Source organism: Crocodylus siamensis, chromosome 7, assembly GCF_052110815.1.
Source record: "Crocodylus siamensis isolate JL-2025a chromosome 7, ASM5211081v1, whole genome shotgun sequence".
In the NCBI taxonomy this organism is placed as follows: Eukaryota; Metazoa; Chordata; order Crocodylia; family Crocodylidae; genus Crocodylus; species Crocodylus siamensis.
The window spans coordinates 114445-137271 of record NC_143401.1 but is presented as its reverse complement, the minus strand read 5'-3'; the positions used below and the strand labels follow the sequence as shown (position 1 = coordinate 137271).

The 22827-nt window shown below is 48.2% G+C and overlaps 1 protein-coding gene across 6 annotated transcripts in view; it reads left to right on the top strand.

Moving 5' to 3' along the window:
• Window positions 1-542: 542 nt before the first annotated feature.
• STK40 (serine/threonine kinase 40) overlaps window positions 543-22827 on the top strand; it is a 38744-nt gene continuing 16459 nt past the window's right edge. Inside the window, exons 1-8 of one of the 6 annotated variants that reach the window (XM_090056493.1) lie at window positions 573-699; window positions 6149-6293; window positions 12451-12563; window positions 14576-14695; window positions 15702-15787; window positions 16329-16472; window positions 19486-19713; window positions 22656-22708. In XM_090056493.1, coding sequence (XP_089912619.1) covers window positions 14584-14695; window positions 15702-15787; window positions 16329-16472; window positions 19486-19713; window positions 22656-22708 — 623 coding nt within the window. In that variant the 5' untranslated portion in view covers window positions 573-699; window positions 6149-6293; window positions 12451-12563; window positions 14576-14583. Of the gene's footprint in view, window positions 700-6148; window positions 6294-12450; window positions 12564-14039; window positions 14196-14575; window positions 14696-15701; window positions 15788-16328; window positions 16473-19485; window positions 19714-22655; window positions 22709-22827 lie in introns of those variants that run through there. The other 5 variants (XM_090056491.1, XM_090056492.1, XM_090056494.1 and 2 more) reach the window with 5 other exon arrangements.

The following is a 22827-nucleotide window of genomic DNA, read 5'->3' as shown; positions in this document are numbered from 1 at the left end:
GGCAAGAGCTGTGCCCTGCCCCCAGCAGCTGTGGTGCAGGGGTGGGGGCGCAGCTGGTCCGCTGGGTCGCGGCTGCAGAGCGGCAGCACACGCACGGCGTGGTCCCGCCCCCGGCCCTGCCTCGGGCCCCAGCGCCTGGGCGTAGCCCGGGAACACATGGACACAAGCAAATGCACACGTAGGCGGGGCAGCCCCGGGATCCCTTGCAGCCTGCTCCGGATCGGGGCCCAGCCCCTTCTCTTCCAATCACGGGGAGGCCTGTCTGAACACCCCCAAGTGCCCGCCAATCCCTGGCAGCCCTCCGGCTTGGCATCCAATAAACGCAAGCGGGGGCCCGCCCCCCTGCTCCGCCCTCGGGATCTTCCAATCAGCACTTCTCCGCCTCGCCCCCGGGAGGAGGCTGGCCCAATCTTAGCCCGAGCAGGCGCAGCGTGGCCCTCACGCAATTCCCAGCAAGTCACGTGGTTCTTTCGTGCCGCCATCTTTGCTGAGGGCGGGGTGCCCAGGAGTGGTATGGCGGCGGCCGGCGGGCGGGGGCGTGCCCTCTCGCCGGTGCGTCACTTCCGTTGTCAGGTGGCCGTGGCGGAGCGGAGTCCTGACCGGAGGACGGGGCCGAGGCGGAGCTGCCCGGAGCGGCTCCGGCCCCGGGGGCATGGGGCACGGGTGAGGCGCGCCGAGCGCCGCCGGCACCGGTGAGGGGTAAGGGCGGGTGTGGCGCTGCGGGCGTGTGGGTGGATGGTCCCGGGGGGTGTCTGAGACGAGACGGGCCCCACCGTGCTCGCGGCCCCGGGGCCCGGTCCGGGTGGTGCCCGGGGCGCTCCTTCTGCGTCGCGGCCTGCACTCTTTCCCCCCCCTTCCCTCCCGGCTCGCCCCGGGTGCTGAGGCGGCGCCGCGGACGGGCCCGGCGCTGGGTCCGGCCTGGATGAGGGCAGAGCGCCGCCCTGTGCCGGGTGGTCGACACCGGGCCGGATCCTGTCTTTGGCTTCGGACCTCCGGCAGAGCTGCATCTATGCCCGCCCTGCGGGGGACTGCTGTGCAGACCAGACTCGGACCTTTGCTGTGATGTCTGTGCCTCCAGCCCTGACTGGATCCTCTCTGTAGTCCAGGGTGCCGGTGGACGTTCGGGTGCCCTGGCTCCCATGCTGCGAGGCAAGGGCCAGCCGCTTTGGGCACACGGCACTTCCCGCCATGCAGGGGGACGCGGGCATTGTCTTGCCGTGGGCACGATAGCGACAGGTGCTGGTTAAGTCCCAGCATGCCAGTCTGGCATCCAGGCAGGCAGTGAGAGGGGATTTGTAAGCAAAGCATCACCTGGTTTCGGTCCCTGCTGTCACATGGCTGGTTGCGGAGCCTCGGCTGCGCTCCCCTTATTTTGTTAGTGACGTCCAGCTGCCAGTGCAGGGTTAAGAGCAAAGTCGGATGTTTTCAGGGATTTGCAAGGGCTTAGAGAGGAGCCATGCCGCCGTCTCCTTGCGAATATGATGCTGTCTGCTATGCAAATGCTGTGTTACGTTTCAGTAGTGACTAGTGTCAAGAGGTTGAAGCGAGCCTATGATTGTGAAACCTCTCCATGACTAAACTCCAGTTGTTCAAGGTGTTGAACTTGTTTCTAGTTCTTTGTGGCTTCTAAAAATTAGAAGCCAGTTTGTGTAAACTCTTGCGACAGAGTAGAGTCACTCTTCTGACAATTTGCATCTCAGCTCAGGTCCATGGTGGGGATGGACTCGCTGCTGGTCCAGTCCTTGCATTTGTCTGTGTCCTTTGCTCAGTGGACAATAGCCAAGTTGTAGCTGCTGTAAGAAGAGAGTGGGCAGCCGCTGTTAGGGAGTCACTGTTAGGTCTCACGAGCCTGTAGCAATATAGGTGAGCTCAGTCGCCCTGATGTTGATGCTGGAGGAATCGGAATTAAATTGTCTTGCAGGTGCTGCGGATGCTGCTGTCACAGTTCCTGCAGGTCAGCCACAGCGTTTGGCACTTCAGACAGATGATGGGTCAGCACAGGGCCGTGCTCTTTGTTCCTGGGGCATGCACAAACCCAGGTGTTTGTGTGGAGATAGCTTTACATGCCTGCTCGTAGGAAGGAGCTTTACTCACCTGTGTGACGGCCTCGGAGCCTTCCTGCAGCTCTGACTCAGTGCTGTGGAAATCTGTATGACTCTTGCAGGCAAAGTGGTTGGGAATTTATGATGAAGACAGTTAGGGAGAATTTTGGTGACTTTTAACTGTGTGCTAAAACATAAAAGGAGTTTTGCTTTCTGACTTTGCTCATCAGCTTCTGAGTGAAGGTTTCCATTAAATATGGCAGTGGAGATTTAACGTCCTAATTTTTGCAATCCCCTGTTGACTTATTGTTAAGGAAACACAGTGACATGCTCCCATTCAAAAATAGTGTTGTAGTGTTCTTTTCAACTTCCTTGCTAGACCACCGACTCTCCAAGAGGAGCTTTGCAAGACCAGAGAAGCCTGCTTTACGGTGTGGAAGCCTGTAGCCTTCTTTTCTGGGAGCTCTTTCCAAAGTAGCAGCAATTGGATAGAATGATTAGACTCATTCATTAAACTAGAGCGATGCAAATGCATGCATGTTGGCTTTCAAATGCTTGCCCTGTTCCCTTGACTACATTTGGTCAGAGAGGTAAGCTTCCTGGCTCTCTCTAAGCTGAACTTGCCAAGCCTGCATAACTTGCATACCTTCCACAGCTAACAGCTCTAAAATAGGCTCGTCCAGTCTGGTAACAGTCCTGTGTACTGGGGAGGGCCTTTAAAAAAGCAGCTTTTCCTGTCCTTCATAGCACCAGAACAGGAACTTGGGGAACCAAAGGCAAACTTTTGCTTCCCAGTTCTGGCAGTGTACATGAAGGTACACGGAACTGGTGATGTAAGTGCACATGTGTGCATGCTCATGTACATATATGGTACCTACTCTACTCTTGGGTCCAGGTATTTGAGAGACCGTGTGTTGGCAGAGCCTATGTGTAGCTTGTATAAGGTTTGCTGTGCCCAGTGTTCTGTAATTTTTAGCAGTTTATCATTCATCCTAAACCGGGACTGCTGCTGTCATTCAAGTGATCACTAACCATTCCTTGTCCCAGGTGCTCCTGTGTCTAACTGATGTATTAGTCTGACCAGCACTGTGAACTTGATCAATATGTGCATGTCACACAACTTGTCGTGCTCTTGGACATCTCCATGGGATGCGACTGACTAAAGCAGCTGAATGAAATGATCAGATTCCCTTGTTTTGGCCTTTCCTATCCTTTATTGTGGTATCAACACTATTTGTGTTAATAGATACAACCTAGACGTTCATGGGAGCAGCTCAGGTTTAACACCATGTCTTTTTTCAGGCTATATCTAGCAACTTCTTTACCATCCTGTTCTAAGCCAAGCTGTGAGCAAGAAAGTTTCAGAGCATCTGTGGGCTACTGTCCCTGATGAGAATAAACTGGACAGTAATTTTTAAAGGTGGGGATAGAGGGTTTAAGAGATTAGTTTCTGTGGTATGTGTATACTGCTATTGGCTTTGATAAGATAGTAGACGATGTATTTAAATTTGAATTGCCTTAGGATTGTCATTTTGCTGTGATTTTTGCCTGTGGCTGTCTGCAGTGGTGCTTGGGTTAAAAAGATTCAGTGCTGCTGTTTATAAGAGACAAAAGTTGTTTCAAGCTTTATCTGTAGGGAGAGCCCACACATGACTGTCCTAGCATTCCTTGTTCCCCTGCCCACCTCCCTGCCTGCAATACTTGGTTTTGTTGTGGCTACCTGACTGCTCCTTCCCTCTGACAGCAACCCTGTCCAGTGTCCTATTTGGTCAGTGGCTACTTGTCCTAATATCAGTAACTGCTGTGGTTCCTAAATGCTGACAGTAGGCAAGAGAGCGGTGTTTCCAAGTGCTGAGGTTTTGCCACTTCCTTTTTTTTAGACGTGCAAAACCCTGAACTTTGGCCGTGAAGGTCTAAAGCAAAGCAGACTTTCCATTTACTGTATTAAGCACTTGTTTGACAAAAGAAGCTAAACTTTTTTTTATTTTTTTTAAAGCTTTTCAACCTTGTACTAACACAAGGGAGAGATGAGACTCATGGTACCAGCTCAGTGCATATTACTATTTCTTTTACAGTTGTTGCTTGGATGCTGCAAACCTCACACTACAAAGGGGACCTGCCCTGGCAGTCTTATTTCAGGTGTGAGGCAATGAAGGGGGGCGGGGATCAGATGAGTGGGACGGAGGACAGAGATTACTCAGCAGAGATGAGTGCACAGTGTGGTGAAGCCCAACCTACTTCAGATATACTATATGCATAAGCTCAGGCTATGAACAAACATGCATTTTTAGCTGCTGTAAAAGTGGAGGGGGAGCATGAGCACACAACAGCCATTCCATCAGAATGATTGTGTCTGTGTAACCCTGTAGGGGTACAGGTGAGCCAGTGCGCCCCAACATTGGCCCTGGTAAGCTGGAGCGGTTATGCTGCACCTGTATTGCCACAGAATTGTGAAGAGAGAGCAGCCTGCATGGGTATGCAGTGGTCTCAACGTTGGGGTCTCCACACCGTGGTTACGCCTGTTTCCACCCTTTGCTGCTGCTGGCTGGTGTTCTGGCAGGGGGCCCCATGGAGGAAAGAGCACTGAGCTGGTGACCAGCTCAGGATATTGTGTGGCAGAGGGAGTGTGGAAGGGGCTGCAGCTGGAGGAAGGTGCTGTGCTGAAGCAGTGTTGTCTAGGCCCTGTCTGTGCTCAGAAGCGAGACGTGGAAACTGCCCTGGTGCCGTTGCACCCATGCCAGCTGCAGAAGGGCACCTGCCTCCAAGCCACAGGCACTTAACTTTGCACCTGCATCCTGTGCACATCACAGCGCTCTCCATCACTGTGCAGTGGAGACAGAGGGGTCCAAGTGCCACCATTGTACATGAAGCCTTCTGTCAGCAGCCTTAGCCTGATTTGCCACATATCTATTTCTGTTTGCACGTGTAGCTCCTTGGTGTGACTGCTGGCTGGAGTGGAAGCTGTAACCAGTTAGGGTTTGATGGACTCTTTCCAGGAGACCATCTGTGTTCTGCCAAGCATCTGAGGGGTCAGGTACCACACGCATGCAGCCTGCTTTTCAGGGTAATGTAAAAATGGGCTGGGTTACACCAAGCGACATGGTGCTTCTCTTGTGGAAACTGTGGTCACCTGCATCACTGCAAACAAAGGTTCAGAATGCTTCAGCTTGTGTCAAGCATCATGTTGAGCCCATGTCTCTAGTGACAGTCTTTCTCTTCTTCATCACTGGAGCGTGGTAACGAACAGATGAACCACTAGCTCTGGGTGTGCAGGGCTTGGTGGCAGCAGTACCTCTGCTCAAGACCCATAGCACAGGACTTGCTCACACAGAGACACTGTCCAGAAACCTGTAGTTTCTGCTGAGCAAGTCATGGAGCCTCTGTTCATGTTTGCATTAAATACATGTGTGTCTTTTTCTAGTTGGAGAGTTTTTTCCAGAGAACAGCAGAGTAGTTTGTGTGCAGGGAGTGCCTCAGTAGTGGAGAATAATGGGTGATCTGTACCCAAGAAAGTAGGATGTGTCATGCACATCTAGAAAAGTCACTCTTAGCCAAAATCAGGTATTAGAGGGCACTACCTGAATTGTACCTTTGCTTCAAAAGGGATTTGCAGTCCTGTTACTATTAAGAATTTCCAAAAGCTACAGGATGAGTGCACAATACGTGATCTCTGGGAAGGGTCAGAGAGGCTACAGTGGCACAGGCTTGTCTTGCTTAGGGAGAACTATGGCCAGTTTTTGGCATGTTCCCCTTGAGAAGAGCCTGTATTAGTGCTGCTTTAGCTCATAGTCCTCGAGAAGTAGCAGTCAATTAGGAGGTAGGAAGTATTTCCCTCTTGCTGTAGTGTTAGCACTACATCCTTTCATTGTTTCTCTGTGGCATCCGGGCTGATGATTTGGTCACATAATCACATTGCTTAAAAGCCCCCTCATGTTCATCTGCTTTTTATTCTCAGGATGTTATGGCATCATCTCCTTTTAAAAACCACACAAAGGGAAGCCTTGTAGGCAGTTAGCTGCTTTTTGATTAAGGACGACCCTATCGATTTCAGCTGAACTGCATGCTGCTGTTAGTCTAAATAAGGGTTCTGTTATCTGCATTTGCAGAGGAGACTTGGGGATGCTCTGGATTTTCTACATACTCTGCTACACTGCCGTGTGGTGTGTGCTCTGCTGAGAAGCTGGTACTAGGATTGCTGAAGTTTCATGTCTCTTGTAATTCCCTGACCAAAGTGTTCTTCTCCTCTGAGCTGTAAGTAGAGTTTAAAGGGGGTGTCTGTTTTGTTGGCCCAGTGTATTTTCATTAGCACTCTGAGCAACAGCCAGGTGGTACCACTTAATAAACCTGTAGGTAATTTGAAATGCATATGTTCGAATGGCGCCTTTCTGCCCTGTCTGGGGTATAGCACAAATTAAATCTTCTATTGAAACCAGTGGCCACACTTCATTGTAAAGAATAAAAATGTCAACACTCGCCTGAATCACACGATAGCCTCTCTGCATGCAAAGGGAGCCTGCCTGCAGCTCCTTTGTGGAATTCCTTTATGGCACCTGCCGCCACTGAAGCCATACAGGGAAAATAAAATCCTGGCTACCTGATTGTTGAACCGATACCTGCCTGGCTCACTGCGAGTTGCGTGTGATGTGGAGCTTTTCTCATGATGCACAGAGCTGGTTCAGGGTGTGCTGAGCAGTGGCTGTCTTTCTCCAGTGCCTCCGGAACACCATAGTATTTTATTTCTAGGGTCTCTCTCTGCATTGCTCTGTGGCCGCCTTGGGGTCTGCACTATGCTGTTTGTCTGTGCCTGTGAATATAGATTTTTTTTTTTTGATTTTTTTTTTCCCCCCCCCCCCAAGGTTTGGGGAGCAGAGCCGGGATGTCTTCCTTGTTTGTCTGCAGTCCTAAAAGTTCAGCCTGAGTGTGAGAGGAATTGCGGGAAGACAGCTTTTGCTCTGAGTTTTTCTGTCCAGCACAAAAGTGACACTCCTGCTAACCATCCCAGCTCTCTTCCCCTGCCACTAATCAAAGAAGTACTGTTTGGCTCTCACTCAGAAGCAGAGTTTCTCTTTTAAATGATTTAGTTTGGGGAGGAGCTGGAATGTGTCTTTGCAGATTTCCAAGAGCGTTAACCAAAGCTTCCTGAGTGGAGGCTCCCCCAACCCCATGCTTCTAAAGAGGGCTTTGTTCCTCCCAACAGGCTGGTAAATCAGTACAGGGGTTCTTTGTGTATGTCTGAAGCTTTTAAACGGCTGCACTCAGTCTTGCTCCGTGGGCTCTTTGAACTGTGTGGATGGCCTTTCATTTCATGTCACTTGCTTTTCCTTTATAAAATTGTTACCTTTCCAAAGGTTCGTTAATGTTTCAGAGAGCAAAAAGTGAAGAGTGCTTCTCAAAATCATTCGTTAACCACGTTATTGCTGCCTCCTAAGGCAGCAGTACTAATGTGATGTATACTTCCTTTAAAAAAAAAAATGAAAAAAACCCCTTTAATTCACTGGCTGCTCCCTGCACCTCTCCTCCTCATAGCTAAGGAAATTCTCTCCCCAGCAGATATTTGCTTTGCACCCAAAGGCTAGCCGAGCTGACTTTTTTTCCTTTGCTCTTGGGAGGCAGGGTGGCTGGGGGGCAAGGGGGAGAGGGTGCCTTGTGAAGTAGGATGCTGCATCAGCTCTTGGCCCTGCCCTCACAGATTCACACACAGTCTTTTACTTTCGTTGTGCTTCGTTTGCCTACATATTGAATCTGTCCCTTTAACCCCAAATCAAAGATCTGTTGCTCATCTGGGGCCTACTCAGCTTTACACAACCAGGTTTCAAGGGAGGCTTCCTCAGGGGCATCTGGGTCTGGTATTGGGGCAGGCTGGAGAGCTTTGTCTCAATGCTACACTTCTCTCCTCATGGGAGGGGCTTCTGAGGACACAGGGCACTGTTTTGTGGGACTGCTGGGGTTTTTTCAGTGATTTTAACCGGCCATTGTACATTCCCCAGCTGACAAGTTGAGTCATCATTGTGGTTTTTCTGTGTTAAACTTGAATAATACCAGTTTAAGCTGTTTGTTTGGATCAGGGTAGTGTCCAGTGCAGTTTCTCATCCATTGGAATGTGCCCTGAACCCTCTGATGCAACCTGAATAGCAGTTACATGGGAATGAATTTTAGTTGATCCTTTTGGAGGCTGCCAGGTCTGTTCTATCCTAATTATTTGAATGCAGCATTGTCTTCTGCAGCTGAGAGACCAGTAGACACTAAAAATGGGGCAGAGTCTCATAATAATGTGCTTGATAGAGACTGAAGGAAATGAGCTGAATAGTCATCTTGGGGGTGATGCCCCTGCCCGGCCTATTAGAAATACGCGGCATTGTGATCCATTATGCATGGCAGCTGGGGCTGGGGAGCAGAGCCCCTGGTGCACTGTGACTGCCTGGGGCTCCTACGGTTCAGCTCTAGAGCTGCCAAGCTCTGCAAGAGGATTCCAGTCTGGCTTCCTTTCCTGCAGATCTACAGGTCTGAGAGGTCTCTGGCCTCTTCCTCCCTCTGCAAGTGGGTAACAACATTCCTGTTCTTATCTTCTGAGTCCAGCATGCACTGAAATGCCAGTTATGAAAACCTAACCAGCTCTCCTGGGAACCAGAGCTAGGAGTCTCGTGCAGGGAGAGTCTTGCTTTCCAGCAATATTTTGCTGCCAGCGGCAACTGGCTTGTGCAGGAGACTCTATCCAGCCTTCTGTGCCAGTGCGATGGGTCCCTTGCAGCGTGGAGCAGAGATCAGTAGGCCAAACATCCATGCAGGCAAGATTAAAATCTCCCCCCACAGCCTGGCAGCCAGTGATTCTGAGAGGTCTTGTTGGCTGTTTCCACTGCAGTGTCTCTTCCTTTCTCTTTCTTTTGCTGACGTTTCAAGTTTGATGACAAATTGTAGCCTCCAGGAGTCTCCAGGGAAAAGTGATTCATTTGTCTTGCGCACATGTTTCACTCGGCAGCATGGGAACTGCACTTGTAACTCACGCTTGCCTCCCTTGTTTTGCCTGCTGTGTTTCCAGATGGGAAATGCTGTAAAAGTTTCAGGAACTTTGCTGATCACATCAGTGATGCAAAACATCTGAGCATGAATATTCCCTGGTTCAGCTTCTCATTGTCTGCTTGAGTTGTTTTGGTTTCTGGAGGCTGCTACTTGGAGATTTAAAAAGTGAATGTGAACATCTCTTCCAGCTCCCAGGCAGTGTTATGTAGTATACACCGGCTTTGTTCTTAGGATACAATCTGCAAGGCAGATGGAGCTGTTTCAGGTGCAGTCCTCTGTCCTACACCCAGCTGCAGCTGCTGCAGTGAGAGAGTACCTGTATTTGTGGAGTGGTGGCCAGTGCATCTGAATTCTAGGTTCAAAGCGATAAGACTTGCCACTTTTACTGTCTGCTGTGTACTCCCTGAATTCCAGCAAAAACAGGTGGTTTTGCTTCCAGGATAGAGACAAAAGGCAGTCTTCTCTGCCTTTGTCAGCCAACCTCAGGAACTGTTTCCAGGATGCATAGGTTCCTTAAAAAGGGTTTTGCTTGCTTTCCTTTCTTTCTGAAGACAAAAGCTTGTTGCTGGGCCCTTGCCATGCCCTCCTCAACAGTCCTGTCTCCAGAAGGTCATTCTTCCTCAGGGTGTGTTCTTGTTGTAAACAGCTTCTAGACTGCTGGGGTGTTGGTTTCTATGGTTTACTAAACTGGTGACTGGTCCTTGAATATTCATTCAGGCCTCACCAACAGGCCAGGGGGGTCAGAGCAAGTCCTGACTAGTGCTCTTTCAGGTTGTTGACAGACTTGGCTGTCACTTCCCCAGTTCAGATTTGGCTTATTTTTCAGTCTCATAAGACCTACAGCCTGAAATTTAAACTCACTTTAAGAAAAAGTTCTTAGAAGATATGTATGTGCACGGTAGTTTGCTTGGCAGTACAGTCACTTCGTAGGTGGGGCTCTGCATCCTGCATAACACTGACAGCCTGTCCCCTGTGTCTCCAAAGAATGCAGTGCAGTTATCTTCCAACCCCCCCCCCTTGAGCAAGCAGGATGTGAAGAGGCTCCAGTTGGCCTGGCCAGCTCTGTGGGAATGTGACGTTCTCACAAAGGGAAACTGGAGTCCGAGACTTGCACTTGGTGTTTGGAGGAGCTGAAAAGCTTCCTGTTCCTCTCCGGCACTCCCCAGCTGACGTAGGTCCGTCCGGTGTGGCCCACTGGTGTCACAGCCAGCTGGAAGGAAGCTCTGCTTGTTGGCAGGGAAGCTGGAGATCCCATGAGGCTTTCGGGGAGGGGTGGAGCTGCAGGCTATCTTTCTGCAGGGCTTGCAGAACCGGATTGTCATCTCTAGCTTCTGTCGCTGATCTCAAAAACCGAGCTGACAAGGCAGCTGCCCTTCAGGTGCAGACACAGTTGTTGATCTCGGGTTAGGCCTGCCAGTTCTGATGTCTTCCCCTTAAATATGACTTAGGCTTTGGTCCTCATTCAAAATCTAATTCAAGTAATTGGCTTCTCAGCAGGCAGTTGGTGAGCCAGGTATCAGTGTGATGTAGTTGCCCCCAGTGGCAAGACCGCTCAAAATGGGAGCCTCATTGTAGCAGCGCCCAGACCAGGAGGGACCAAACCAAGTGTCGTTCAGTCTTCTGGTACCTGTAGGAAGAGGGAATCCTGCCGGTAACCATGTTTTGGGACTCTGAAGGTGATGCAACCTTTAAAGAAACCTTTGAGGAAAGGCAGCAAGTGCGTTTGTGCTTCTGCTTACTGTCATTCATCTCCACAATGATGCATGGTTGCAGCTAAAGCAAAATCTGTTTCTTCGGAGGTTCCCGGGGTCTGGAGAAGGAAACTGCCGCAGCAAAGCTGTTGGCCTTTAGACCACTTTCCTGCCTTTTGTCAGGGTTGTGCAATGTCAGTAGATGCAAAAAAGGGAAGATTCTTCCTGGCACTCTGGGTACAGCCACCTTAGCCTTTCTTCCCTTTGCTGCTGGGACTTTCCTGGGTTTGGCGCATGCTGTTTGTTCTTGAAGGAGCCAACCTGAAATGCACTTGATTCCCAAACACTTCAGGTCCTCCCTGGCGCCAGAGCCTGCCTGTTTGCTTTGGAGGTGGTTGCGTGTTTCCTGTTTCTAAACTTCCTGCACTGCTGCTGTAGGAGATGCTGGGGTCCAACAGGGAAAAACTGCTCAAAGAGAAAACAGTGAAGCTGACTGGACAGAAAGTGCACAAACTCAAGAGCAGGTTTTCCTCTAGTGGCTTGGCCTAAGCTATTTTAGGAGTTTGCAACAATGGTGTTTTTTAAGCTTGCGTCCTTTTAGCAGGGGAGGAGGCGAGCTCCTCCCACTGCTTGTACTGAAACAGCTCATTGTGAAAGTGCTGACTAGACCCTTTCTGTGGGTTTGCGGCCCGCCTTTGCACTTCTGCAGCCCAACTGGCCCAAGTGTGGGAACTTAACCTGATGCTGCATGTGGTTTTTGCCCCAAGAGCGAGGGTCTGAAGTACTGAGTAAATGAGAAATGGCGTTCTCACCATACAGTACCCAGTCGTGTTTAGAAATGTCCCTGCTCCAGACTATAACACTGCAACGTATGTTGTCTCGTTACAAAAGTCTGACTTTTGCCACATCTGCATTGTACTTGGGTTAAGTTGTAGTGTAAGTAAGTGCCAGTGGAGCAAAAACGAAGCTGGGGTAAGCAAAGCTGCAAGAAATAGTGTACAAGTGTTAAGCCACATATTTGTGATGATTAGCCATTGGGAATTTAACGTACAGTAACTGCCTGACTCAAGGCCCAATGAACCTCGTACTTAAAGTCTTGCCCTGAGATGTGACCGAATGCAATGAATTTTAATGGGCTTTTTTCTTTTTTTGAGAGCCACTTATTAGCTTGGCCTGAAAAGAGAAGTTATTTTGCAAGAACTCGGTATCAAGTTCTGTTTGTCTTGCTCTCTGAAATGTAAGCTCTGCACCTGTTAACACTTTGCTGCAAATGGAAATTAAATGTTCAGTTCTGGAGAGTTTTCTTCCCTGCTTCCATGGAAGCATGGTAATGGCATTGTTCACTTTCATATAGGTAAAATAGTCCACGATCAGTCATCCTTTAAACCTCTGTAGCAAAGGCATGTTCTAGCCTAACGCTTGATTGAATTATTCTCAGCTCTAAATGATCCAGCTCGTGCCACAGAATGTCAGTGTGAAGGATCCTTTAGGCAAGTACTCGTTCATGTGTGCAGCACTGTGCACCCCTGTGACCTGCGGTCGCAGCTTCCCAATCCCGTTGTGCTTCTTCGGGTGAGAACAGGTGCTTAGGGATCATTGTAACACAAGATAAATGCACAGGCTGTAGATTGCCAGAGTGTTATCGTAACCCAAAATAATCCTGAACTGTAGCATCAAGCCTGTCTCATTTCACATTACAGAGTCCCTGACCTTCTGACCAGCCAGCTTTCTCTAGGGTGATGCCTCCTGTCTCCTGAAACATTGGAAAACCTAGTTTGGAAGAAGAGTAAAAATACAGTTGATGCTGAACAACGTGAGTCCTCAGATTGTTCTCTTTATGATAATGCCACATGTGCCAAAGGGTCCTGCGGGCACTGGTCACAGGTTTCTGCAGAGGCAGTTGGCTTCTGCATCTTCTCAGCTGCCATGATGGAGCTGTTGGGAATGGAGGGGTCTTAGACAAGGTCAAGACAGTTTGTGGTGCAGCATGAACGGAGGTGGGGTTTCTGTGCTACATAAAACAGGACACTGCTCTAAGCACTGAACTTCATTTAGTCTTGCCTTCAAAGACCTGGTTTGATCAGGATCAGTAACGGGGCATCCTGGCTGCCTCACCTCTGCTGCTGCCCATCATTGCTATCCCTGCCAGGCAGTGAAATGCTGCTGTGTAAACCCATATACTGCTGTCAGTGCCCGTTGGCGGGGCGGAGGCAGGGTAAGTTTGTCACCAGTGAGGCTCCTGGAGGAGTGAGCTCCCCACTCCCCTATTGGCAGGGTGGGGGCTGATCAGTCTGATGCATCCTGTGGAAAAGCAGCCTCCCCCTCTGTCTTGGGGATTATAGCTGGCTTGATTTAGACCTCTCTAGGGTCAGGAATATGGGGAAGTGTGGGCAGTTTGGAGGGGGCTTGTCACTGTTCCTTGTCAAGTGCCTCTCAAATGGTCAGTGCAACTAGCCCATGAGAGCTCTACACAGTGGTGCCTGCCTTCATTGCCACTGCAGTGCACTCACAGTGTGCACTCTCTGCCTGGAGGAGAGCAAATGCAGTGCTGCTCCATGGACTGGGAAAGAGGTTCTCTTCCTGCTGAGCTGAGGCCAGATGTTCCCCTGGAGAGAGAGATGGGTGTGACCAGTCTGAGGTTTGGGTTGATGTGGACCTTTAGGGTATTGTATCTGCAGTGCTTCCTCTCTCTGCAGAGATGAGCAACCAGAGGCATCTGCCTCTTAGGGGAGCCTGAGTAGGAACTAAGCACCTGCTGAAGCCTTGGCCAGGGAAGCTCAGGGACTCACTAGTTCTGGCTGGCTGTACTACGACTCCTAAAAGTGAGAGACCTCCTGTAATGGACGTGCATGTTCACATGGGTGGTGCTGCTGGGGTGCTAAGGTCCAGGTTCCCCAGAGTTTTGTTTCATGAAACATTTCTCTACTACAGCATCTCTGCTCAGAGTTGTTAAGTGTCTCAGTTCGTTTAGATAGTAGGAAACCAGCACTTCCTGCACAGGGAAGTACAAAAAAGGTCATGATTATTATTATTTATTCTTTTTTAAAATATAGGGCTGAAATTTCCTGTGTTTTGGCTTGATCCTGCTGCATAGACACAAGAAGGGGATAAAGGAATTTGTCATAAAATGAACAGATTACAAAGGGGTGGGGGGATGGCTTATTTTTGGTAAATTGTAAAGAAACATGTTTATACTTTACAAATGAGATGAACTAACTGATAATCCTCAGGTAATTCCTGTGCCCTCCCTCTGCCTCTCTCCATTTTTAGGAAAGCTGGGAAGGTACTGATTTGTGATTGTGAACAATTAAAGGCATTAGTCCTCAGACTGCTGAGAATTGTGTGTCTTTGTCCTCCTGAGGAGTTGGCTTTGGCAGTTGAAACTGAAATCCTTTACTGTGAACAGACCTCCAGGGCTCCACGGCCTGAGCTCACAGACTTATGGGTAATGAAAGAGTAGAGGCCCATTCTTCTGAAGCATTTTTAGAACCTGTCCATTCATAGGCTTATTTGGTTGTAAAACAAACCTTCATTATTTTGATTCTTCCCCGCTACATCTGTTAGAAACTAATTTTCTAGGAACACTGTGCTGTGTATAACAAGGCTCACTTGTACCTTCTAGAAATGCACAAAGCCTATAGCCCTCAATTAATCCAGGAGTAAATGAGCCAAAGCTTTTTGTCAGTAGGAACTGCCTTCCACTACGTGAGTAGGTGGAGGCACAGATGCATCATCAAGTAAAAGACTTCCAGCACAAGATAGGGGGTTAGCATAAGGAAACCAGCCTGGTTACTCATCGACGTGTGATCTTCCCTTTCTTTCAAGAGCTGAGGATGAAGCGGCGAGCATCAGACAGAGGAGCTGGGGAAACATCTGCTAAGGCAAAAGCTCTTTGTGCTGGGATTTCTGGAAATAATGCCAAGAGAGCAGGCCCTTTCATCCTAGGTAAGTACAGGGGCTTTTGTGGTCATATGCACTAGTTTTGGGGGATGTTAACAGTGGCAAAGTTTCTGGAAAACAGAGCCCAGAAAAGGGACAAGACAGAATCTTATCAAAATCTTCAAACATGTTGATCCAAAAGAGCAATCCTTGGAGCTGCTGTCTTGAGGAGATCCCAGGGTATTTTTAATGCAGGTTTAGCAAAGTTGGCATGTGTGTTATGGAGACAGCCACAAACCTCTGATTGATTGATTTATTCTTCCCCCTTGAATATCTAACTTGTGCTTTATAGCAGATCCTGGGGGGTAGGTGTGGTAGGGTCCTTTAGAAATCCTTGGGCTGTGTGTTCAAGGCTACTTTACACTGAACATGCTTTAAATCAGTATGCACACATTTTATTAAGACAGTGGCGGTTCTGTCCGGGGCACAGAACCTGCAAACATTGTCTAAGCACTTGGACACTGCTTGATTGCTAGAACACTGCATTACTCTGGTCACTACCTCCAAGTTCCCCTGTATGAAAATGGGGATGGTTGGATACTAGAAGTGGACTGATGTATCTGGAGGAACAAAATGGGTGGCTGCTTCGGTGCATTGAATAGATTTATGGAGCCATGCCTACAGCACTGGCAGTTTGGGATCAGATTCCAGCCATGGTTATTCCTTACTGTGGCAGATGCTAACAGATGTAAGCGCTGTATGGCTCAGGCATGCAGAAAGACCTATTTAAAAGAAATAGCTGTACAATGTGCAGTGTTTTGCCAAAGGTCGTTCCTGTGAACAAATGAGCCATTGTCCAAAGAGGCTTCAAAATTCAGGGTCCTTTGTTTTCTTAAGATCAATGCAGTTTCTGGGGAAAAAAAGACTGCACAGTGTAGACATTCATACCCTGGTGAAAAAAGGAACTTGATTTAAACTAATGTAAACTGCATGACAGCTGAATATTGACATAACACTGCATTAGTCATCACTTTTTAAAGGCAAACAAGTCTGTTCTGCTTTGTGCTGTCAGGTCCACGTTTAGGTAACTCCCCAGTGCCAAGTATTGTTCAGTGTTTGGCAAGAAAAGATGGGACAGATGACTTCTATCAACTGAAGGTAAGGGAAATGCATAACGGGAAGATCTGAGGAGGCATTTTAACTCCCTGCTCCTTGAAATGAGCTGCCAACGTACAGGGATGTTTCTGTAGTCAGAAGCTGTGCGCACTAGGGAAAAGCCTGCTAAAATTTCCCACCAGCGGTTCATCTCTACCAGCTGCACTGGTGTGGCTCTGAGGTGACTCTACCTCTGCTGCCACTCCCACCTAATTAGAAGATACTGTATTTAAACCACCAGTTGCTTCTTGGAGATCTATCTTCACAGTTGCCATTGGAACTGAAATGGTGGTGGCAGGAAGGGATAACGGCTGGGGTTACTTTGCAAATAGTAACCCAAGTATTTCCTGTGAGCTAATTGTATACGTGCCACATCACTCTGCACAGATGTTAGCTCAGGTTTGTGACAAGTACATAAACGCTAGAGGAAATGCATTCCACTGTTAAACACGCATGTAAACAGTTACACAGTGCAATAGTGGCTCAGGATTTGGCGTCACTCTGGTTTTCCTGAGAGGAACGTGGATTTTTTCCTTTCTTGTAGATCCTCACGTTGGAGGAGAGGGGTGACAAAGGAATTGAAACCCAGGAGGAACGACAGGGCAAGATGCTGCTGCACACGGAGTACTCTCTCCTTTCCCTTCTCCACAATCAGGAAGGAGTGGTTCATCACCACGGACTCTTTCAGGTACAGTAATCCACCTTGCAGGTTCTCTGAGGATATGGGCATGCTGCTGCCCTAAGTTGCTCTGCCGTGCAGTGCTGACCTTGTTCTCATGCATAAGGAATTACTGGTATGCAAGCCATGTTTAATCAGTCCTGCTGAAAGCAAACAAGACTTGCAGAGGCTATTGCATGTTATCCATGATGAAATGTGTCTTGTCACTTGTGAAATGTGAAAAGACTGTGGCAGGATGTGGGCCTAGGTAACAAGCACTTGTTATCCTCAAGCTGCTTAGCATTAGGTAGCTTCAAGTACAAGAGCAGGAGCGTGGGTCTGAAGTGACCCTCCTACATGTATCAGGTAGTAGAAGTAACTCGAGCATGTCCTGAATCTGGCAGGGGATGGGGGAACTGCCCCCTGCTAGGCGCTGCTTCCACAGAGCAGTTTCTGCCAATTATCAGAGAGCCCTTCTGGAGCTGAACCTCTGCTTTCCCGTTTCTGTAATTGGTCTGGCACGGAGGTGGGAGATGCAGACAGCTTACCAGCTGCTTTTCTAGCATGTTAAAATGAATTTGTGAATGTGCTATTTAGCGATTTTAAATACCCTTAAGTTGAATGAGTTTCAAGGTTCTTAACACCTTGAAATCGATAAGTCGTTTACTGAATCTGTGACAAGCTAATAAGGGTTGTAAACTATGATGCAAGTAATTGTTCACTTGCTGAGTGTTGTGTGTTTGTCAACAACTTCTTTCGGTGAGGTCCTTTCTGTTATATCTAAAATAAACTTATAAGAGGCCTGGAAAACATGATTTGTGAGGAAAGACTGTAAGAACTGGGATTATTTAGCGTGGAGAAGGGAAGACTGAGAGGGGAATTTGAAGGCTGTTATCTAGTAGATGAAGACGGTCTGTTCTTTGTGGCTGCAGGGGACAGAACGAGGAGCAGTGGTCTTAAATGGCAGCAAGGGAAATTCGCACTGCAAATTATATAAGAACATAAAAAGTGCAACACTGGGTCAGACCAATGGTCCATCTCGCCCAGCATCTCATCTCCAAGAACAACAGGAGTGGGTATTTGGCTCACTGAACCAGATGGATCTAAAGTGATCTCTCCCCTATTCATTACCCTGCTTGACATCTGTCATTATTGGGGTAGAGATGGTAGAGAAACATCTCCAACTGTAATGTTCAAAAGCCTTTAGTAGGCCTTTAGTAGATCTTTGTCGTGCATCCACAAGTGCATCTCAAGCAGGGCCAAGGAGGTGATCCTCCCCCTCTGTGCAACACTGGTCAGGCCACAGCTGGAGTACTGCGTCCAGTTCTGTGCGCCCCACTTCAGGAGGGATGTGGACAACATTGAGAGGGTCCAGAGGAGGGCCACCCACATGATCCAGGGACAACAGGGCAGACCCTACAGTGAGAGACTGCGGGACCCGAACCTGTTCAGCCTTCGCAAGAGAAAGTTGAGGGGGGACCTGGTGACCGTCTATAAACTCACTAGGGGGGACCAGAAGGGTTTGGGAGAGACCTTGTTTCCCCTAGCACCACCCTCCCCTTCCCCCCCCCCCCCCGGCATAATAAGGAATAACAGCCGCAAGTTGTTGGAGAGTAGGTTTAGATTAGACATCCATAAGAACTACTTCACAGTTAGGGTGGCTAGGATCTGGAACCAACTTCTAAGGGAAGTGGTGCTGGCTCCTACCCTGGGGGTCTTTAAGAGGAGGCTTGGTGTTTACCTAGCTGGGATCTTTTGAACCCAGTTTTTTTTTCTCCTGCCCAGGCAGGGGATTGGACTTGAATATCTACAAGGTCCCTTCCGACCCTACTTCTATGATTCTATGATCTATCTGCCATGAATTAGCTTATTTCCTTTTTGAACCTGGCTCTGTTATCTGCTTCTACAGCTTCCTGTGGCAATGAATTCTATGCATTAACTATGTTTTGCATAAAAAGTGCTTTCTCTTGTTAGTTTAAAACCTGTCAGCTACTAATTTCAGCAGGTGCTCTTTAGTTCTAGTGTTCGGAGACTTGATGAACAGTGGTTCCCTGCTCGCTTTGTCCGTGTCCTTCGTGACTTTTTATTGACCTTTGTCGTATTTCCCCGCCCCCCCCAGCTCTCCTCCAGCCTTCTCCTTTCCCAGCTGAAACGTTCTAGTTGTTTTAGTCTCTTCTAGCATGACTTCCCCATGCCTGTGATCATTTTGGTTGTCCTTCTGTTTCTTTCTCTAATGCTACCATCCTTTGGTGGTGCAGAAACCAGAGCTAGATGCGACTTCCTGAGGGCCCTTCCAGCCTGACTATTCTGTGATTCTAGGAAACTTAAGCCTTGCCTTCACTGATACTTTTTCTTGTTTTCCTACCATGACTGGTACTGTTGCTAGCAAATCTTACCCGCTCTATTTGTATTATCCAGTTCACATTAATTTAGAAAAGGCATAAGCAGGTAATAAACACTTGTACATCTAACCTCTTTCCTTGGCTTCTGTCAGTAAAGATCACATCTGGTTTCTGAATGCATGCCAGTATTTTATTTAGGTTTTGGAAACCTGGACTAGCCAAGTTCATTCTTGGCACATTGAGTTTGCTATACTCAAGGCAGAAAAACTGAAGGGGTAGATGGACATATCTTTTAATCACTTTAAAATCTGCCCCTGGTTACAATTGGCTGTTATGACCTAACTGAAGTCTGCAGAATCCTGTAGCAAGGAAAATTAGCTAAATCACTGTAACTATAAAATTCAATGGAAGTTAAAGTTGCAATAGTTTATCTATACTTGTATGGCTTCAGAATCATGCAGATAAAAGTTGCACTGTAACGGCTTAAATTGCTATCATTGGTTCTGTCTATACCCTAATCCTGTAGCATCTAATCTTAAACAAGATGGGTGTGTCCCTTGTGTGACTCTTATCAGTACTTTCTTGTTCTCAAAACAGCTGTCTAAATGGCCACTGCATCATCTCATGTTCTGTACTTGGTAATACAGCTGTCCAGGTGACTTCCCTAATTTCTGTCCCTTTGCCTCCCTCTTCCACGGCAGGACCGAGCATGTGAAATCATAGAAGACCTGGAAGCCAACAGGATGGTTAGGAAAATGAAGAAGCGGATTTGTCTCGTTTTAGACTGTCTCTGTGCTCACGATTTCAGTGACAAAACCGCAGATCTGATCAACCTGCAACATTACGTCATTAAAGAGAAGAGGCTGAGCGAGCGGGAGACAGTGGTGATATTCTATGATGTAGTACGCGTGGTGGAAGCATTACACAAGGTAAGGGCTTTGTGCATCCCTGAGTGTGCTAGAAGAGTTAGCTGTTCTCCTAACTAACATCTCAAGCTTCATAACACTTCATCCTACAATCAAAAAGAGGGTGATGACTGTGGAATGTCTAAACTGTCTTCCAGTGACATTCCTTTGCACACATTGAGCTCTGGGTAAGTCTGTGTGCTGCAAACTGTAGCAGAGCATCTCTTCTCCCCTGTGACTTATGGAGGAGTGCGTGTTAGTTGTTTGGGCAGAAGGCAGCTGAATTAAATGCAGATCAGGTGAAGAGCAATACTGTTAACCTTTCTGGGCTTGCAGCTTATCAAATCCAGGAAATGCTCCAAAGTGTTTTGTGTGGAACAATACAGATCATAAAGAACAGGAATGTTGATTGCAATAAGAAAAACCCTGTGTTTGCAACAAGTTTGAGATCAAGTGAACTGAAAATTACTGTTCTAAAAACAGATTCTGCTGTTTTCTGAATTGTACCCTATAAAAAGGGACAACCAGCTTCTCATACCAGAGCTTTGTCCATGAGCTAATAAGCTCATGTGCAAAGACATTTTTCAGCTTATTGAGAGGCCTTACTGAGGCTGGAAAGCCTGAAGCTCAAACTTACCAGTAGAGTCAAAAGGGACCTTGTAGATCATCAAGTCTGACCCCCTGTCCTGGGCAGGAGAGAAACTGGGCTTAAATGACACCAGCCAGGTAGACGTCAAGCCTTCTTTTAAAGACCCCCAGGGTAGAAGCCAGCACCACTTCCCTTGGAAGTTGGTTCCAGATCCTAGCCGCCCTGACTGTGAAGTAGTGCCTTTGGATGTGTAGTCTAAACCTACTCTCTAACAGCTTGTGGCCGTTACTCCGGGGGGTGCCAGGGGGAACAAGGTGTCTCCCAAACCCTGCTGGTCCCCCCCCCCCCCAGTGAATTTATAGATGGCCACGAGGTCCCCTCTCAGCCTTCTCTTGCGAAGGCTGAACAGGTTAAGGTCCCATAGCCTCTCTTCGTAGGGTCTGCCCTGCTGTCCCCGGATCATGTGGGTGGCCCTCCTCTGGACCCTCTCCATGCTGTCCACATCCTTCCTGAAGTGCGGTGCCCAAAACTGAACACAGTACTCCAGCTGTGGCCTGACCAGTGCCGCATAGAGGGGGAGGATCACCTCCTTGGCCCTGCTTGAGATGCATCTGTGGATGCACAACAAGGTACTACTGACCATAACCTCACATTGTTGGCCCATGTTCATCTTGGAGTCGATAATGACTCCAAGATCTCTTTCTGCCACCGTGCTTTCAAGAAGGGAGTTTTACGGCTTATAACTGTGCTGCTGGTTCCTACTGCCCAAGTGCAGCACCCTGCACTTGTCAGTATTGAAACCCATCCTGTTTTCGTTAGCCCACCCCTGTAACGTGTCCAGGTGCTGCTGTAATCTGTCCTTCCCTACTAGTGTGCCCACCTCGCCCCAAATCTTGGTATCGTCAGCAAATTTAAACAGACTGCTTTTCTCCATCATCCAAGTCACTAATAAAGAAATTGAACGGTGCGAGCCCAAGGACCAAGCCCTGAGGGACTCCACTGCCCACTTCCCTCCAGCTCGAAAAAGACCTGTCCACCACTACCCTCCGAGTACGACCCTTCAGCCAATTTGCAATTCACCTGACTGTGTAGGCATCAGTGCCACAGTCTCCTAGTTTTTTAATGAGAATGGGGTGGGAGACAGTGTCATAAGCCTTGCTGAAGTCCAGAAAGACTACGTCCACCGTGACACCTGCATCCAAGGATAATGTGACCTGATCATAGAAGGCAATCAGGTTGGTCTGACAGGACCTGCTCCTAATGAAATGGTGCTGGTTGCCCTTGAGCATCATCCCTGCTGCTGGCCCATCACAGATGCATTCCTTGATAATCTTCTCAAAGAGTTTCCCCAGGATTGAAGTAAGACTAATGGGCCTATAGTTGCCCAGGTCCTCCCTCATCCCTTTTTTAAAGATGGCTTTCTTCCAGTCATGTGGCACCTGGCCAGAGCACCACGAGTGCTCGTAAAGCTGTGCCAGGGGCCTCTCAGTAACCCCTGCCAATTCCCTCTCCACTCTGGGGTGGAGATTATCTGGACCTGCTGATCTAAACATTTCCAGCCCCTCCAGAAGTGCTCTAACCCGGTCCTCCCTGACCTTAGGCCTGGTGGAGTTTCTCCCGAGTCTGTGTGGAATCTTGGTCAGGGAGTCCTGGTCCCTCCACGAGAAAATGTAGGTGAAGAATTTGTTAAAGAGGTCTGCTTTCTCCTCTGGTGCAACCACCAGATTGCCAAGCATATCCTGCAGGGACCCCAGATTACCCGATGCCGCCTTCATTCTCCCTATGAGAGAATGAAGAAGGCACTGAGTAATGTGAGTAAGGAGTGTTTATAGACCATGTGGCTTTTAACCTGCACATGAGAATAGAATAATTGGAGTGGAGAAAGTTTACTACTGATGGTGTGTGTCATGCTCTATCAATTTGGAGGTTCTGGGGTGTCCCACAGCTTGTTCGATTCAGGACCCTGCACTCCAGACTGTTAGGATTGCTGGTATGATTCTGACAAGCCTTTGTTCTTTGCTATGGATCCCAAAAATGACTGAAAACTTCAGGTGGCCTTACCAGTATTTGCTGAAACTCACATAACTATTTGAATCTAAATCCATCTCCATCTGCAGATACTGCTCCCATCTGTGGGTTTCTTGTGTGGTCGTATTGCTCTCCTAGCTTCGCTTGGAACACGTATCAAATTAACAGACCTTGCAGGGAAAGCCTGGGGGGAGGTGGTATGGTTGCTAATGTTTTTCTAATTTCTGTCCTCGTCAGTGTACTCTTATATTTACTTAATGCTTATGTCTTCTGAGTACTGAACAATCTTGAGCTCATCAGACATGTTTGTGTTCGCATTTACTGATCTAAAATGGAATATATTTTGCAGAAAAATATTGTGCACAGAGACTTGAAACTAGGGAACATGGTGCTAAACAAAAGGTAAGTGACTTTCTTGAGCCTGTATTTAGGGTGCTTGTGTAAAGATTCAATCAAATTTCCTTTCCCTTAGACAGATGCTTTTGGCATCACACAAGTGACAATCACTGAATTCACCCAGG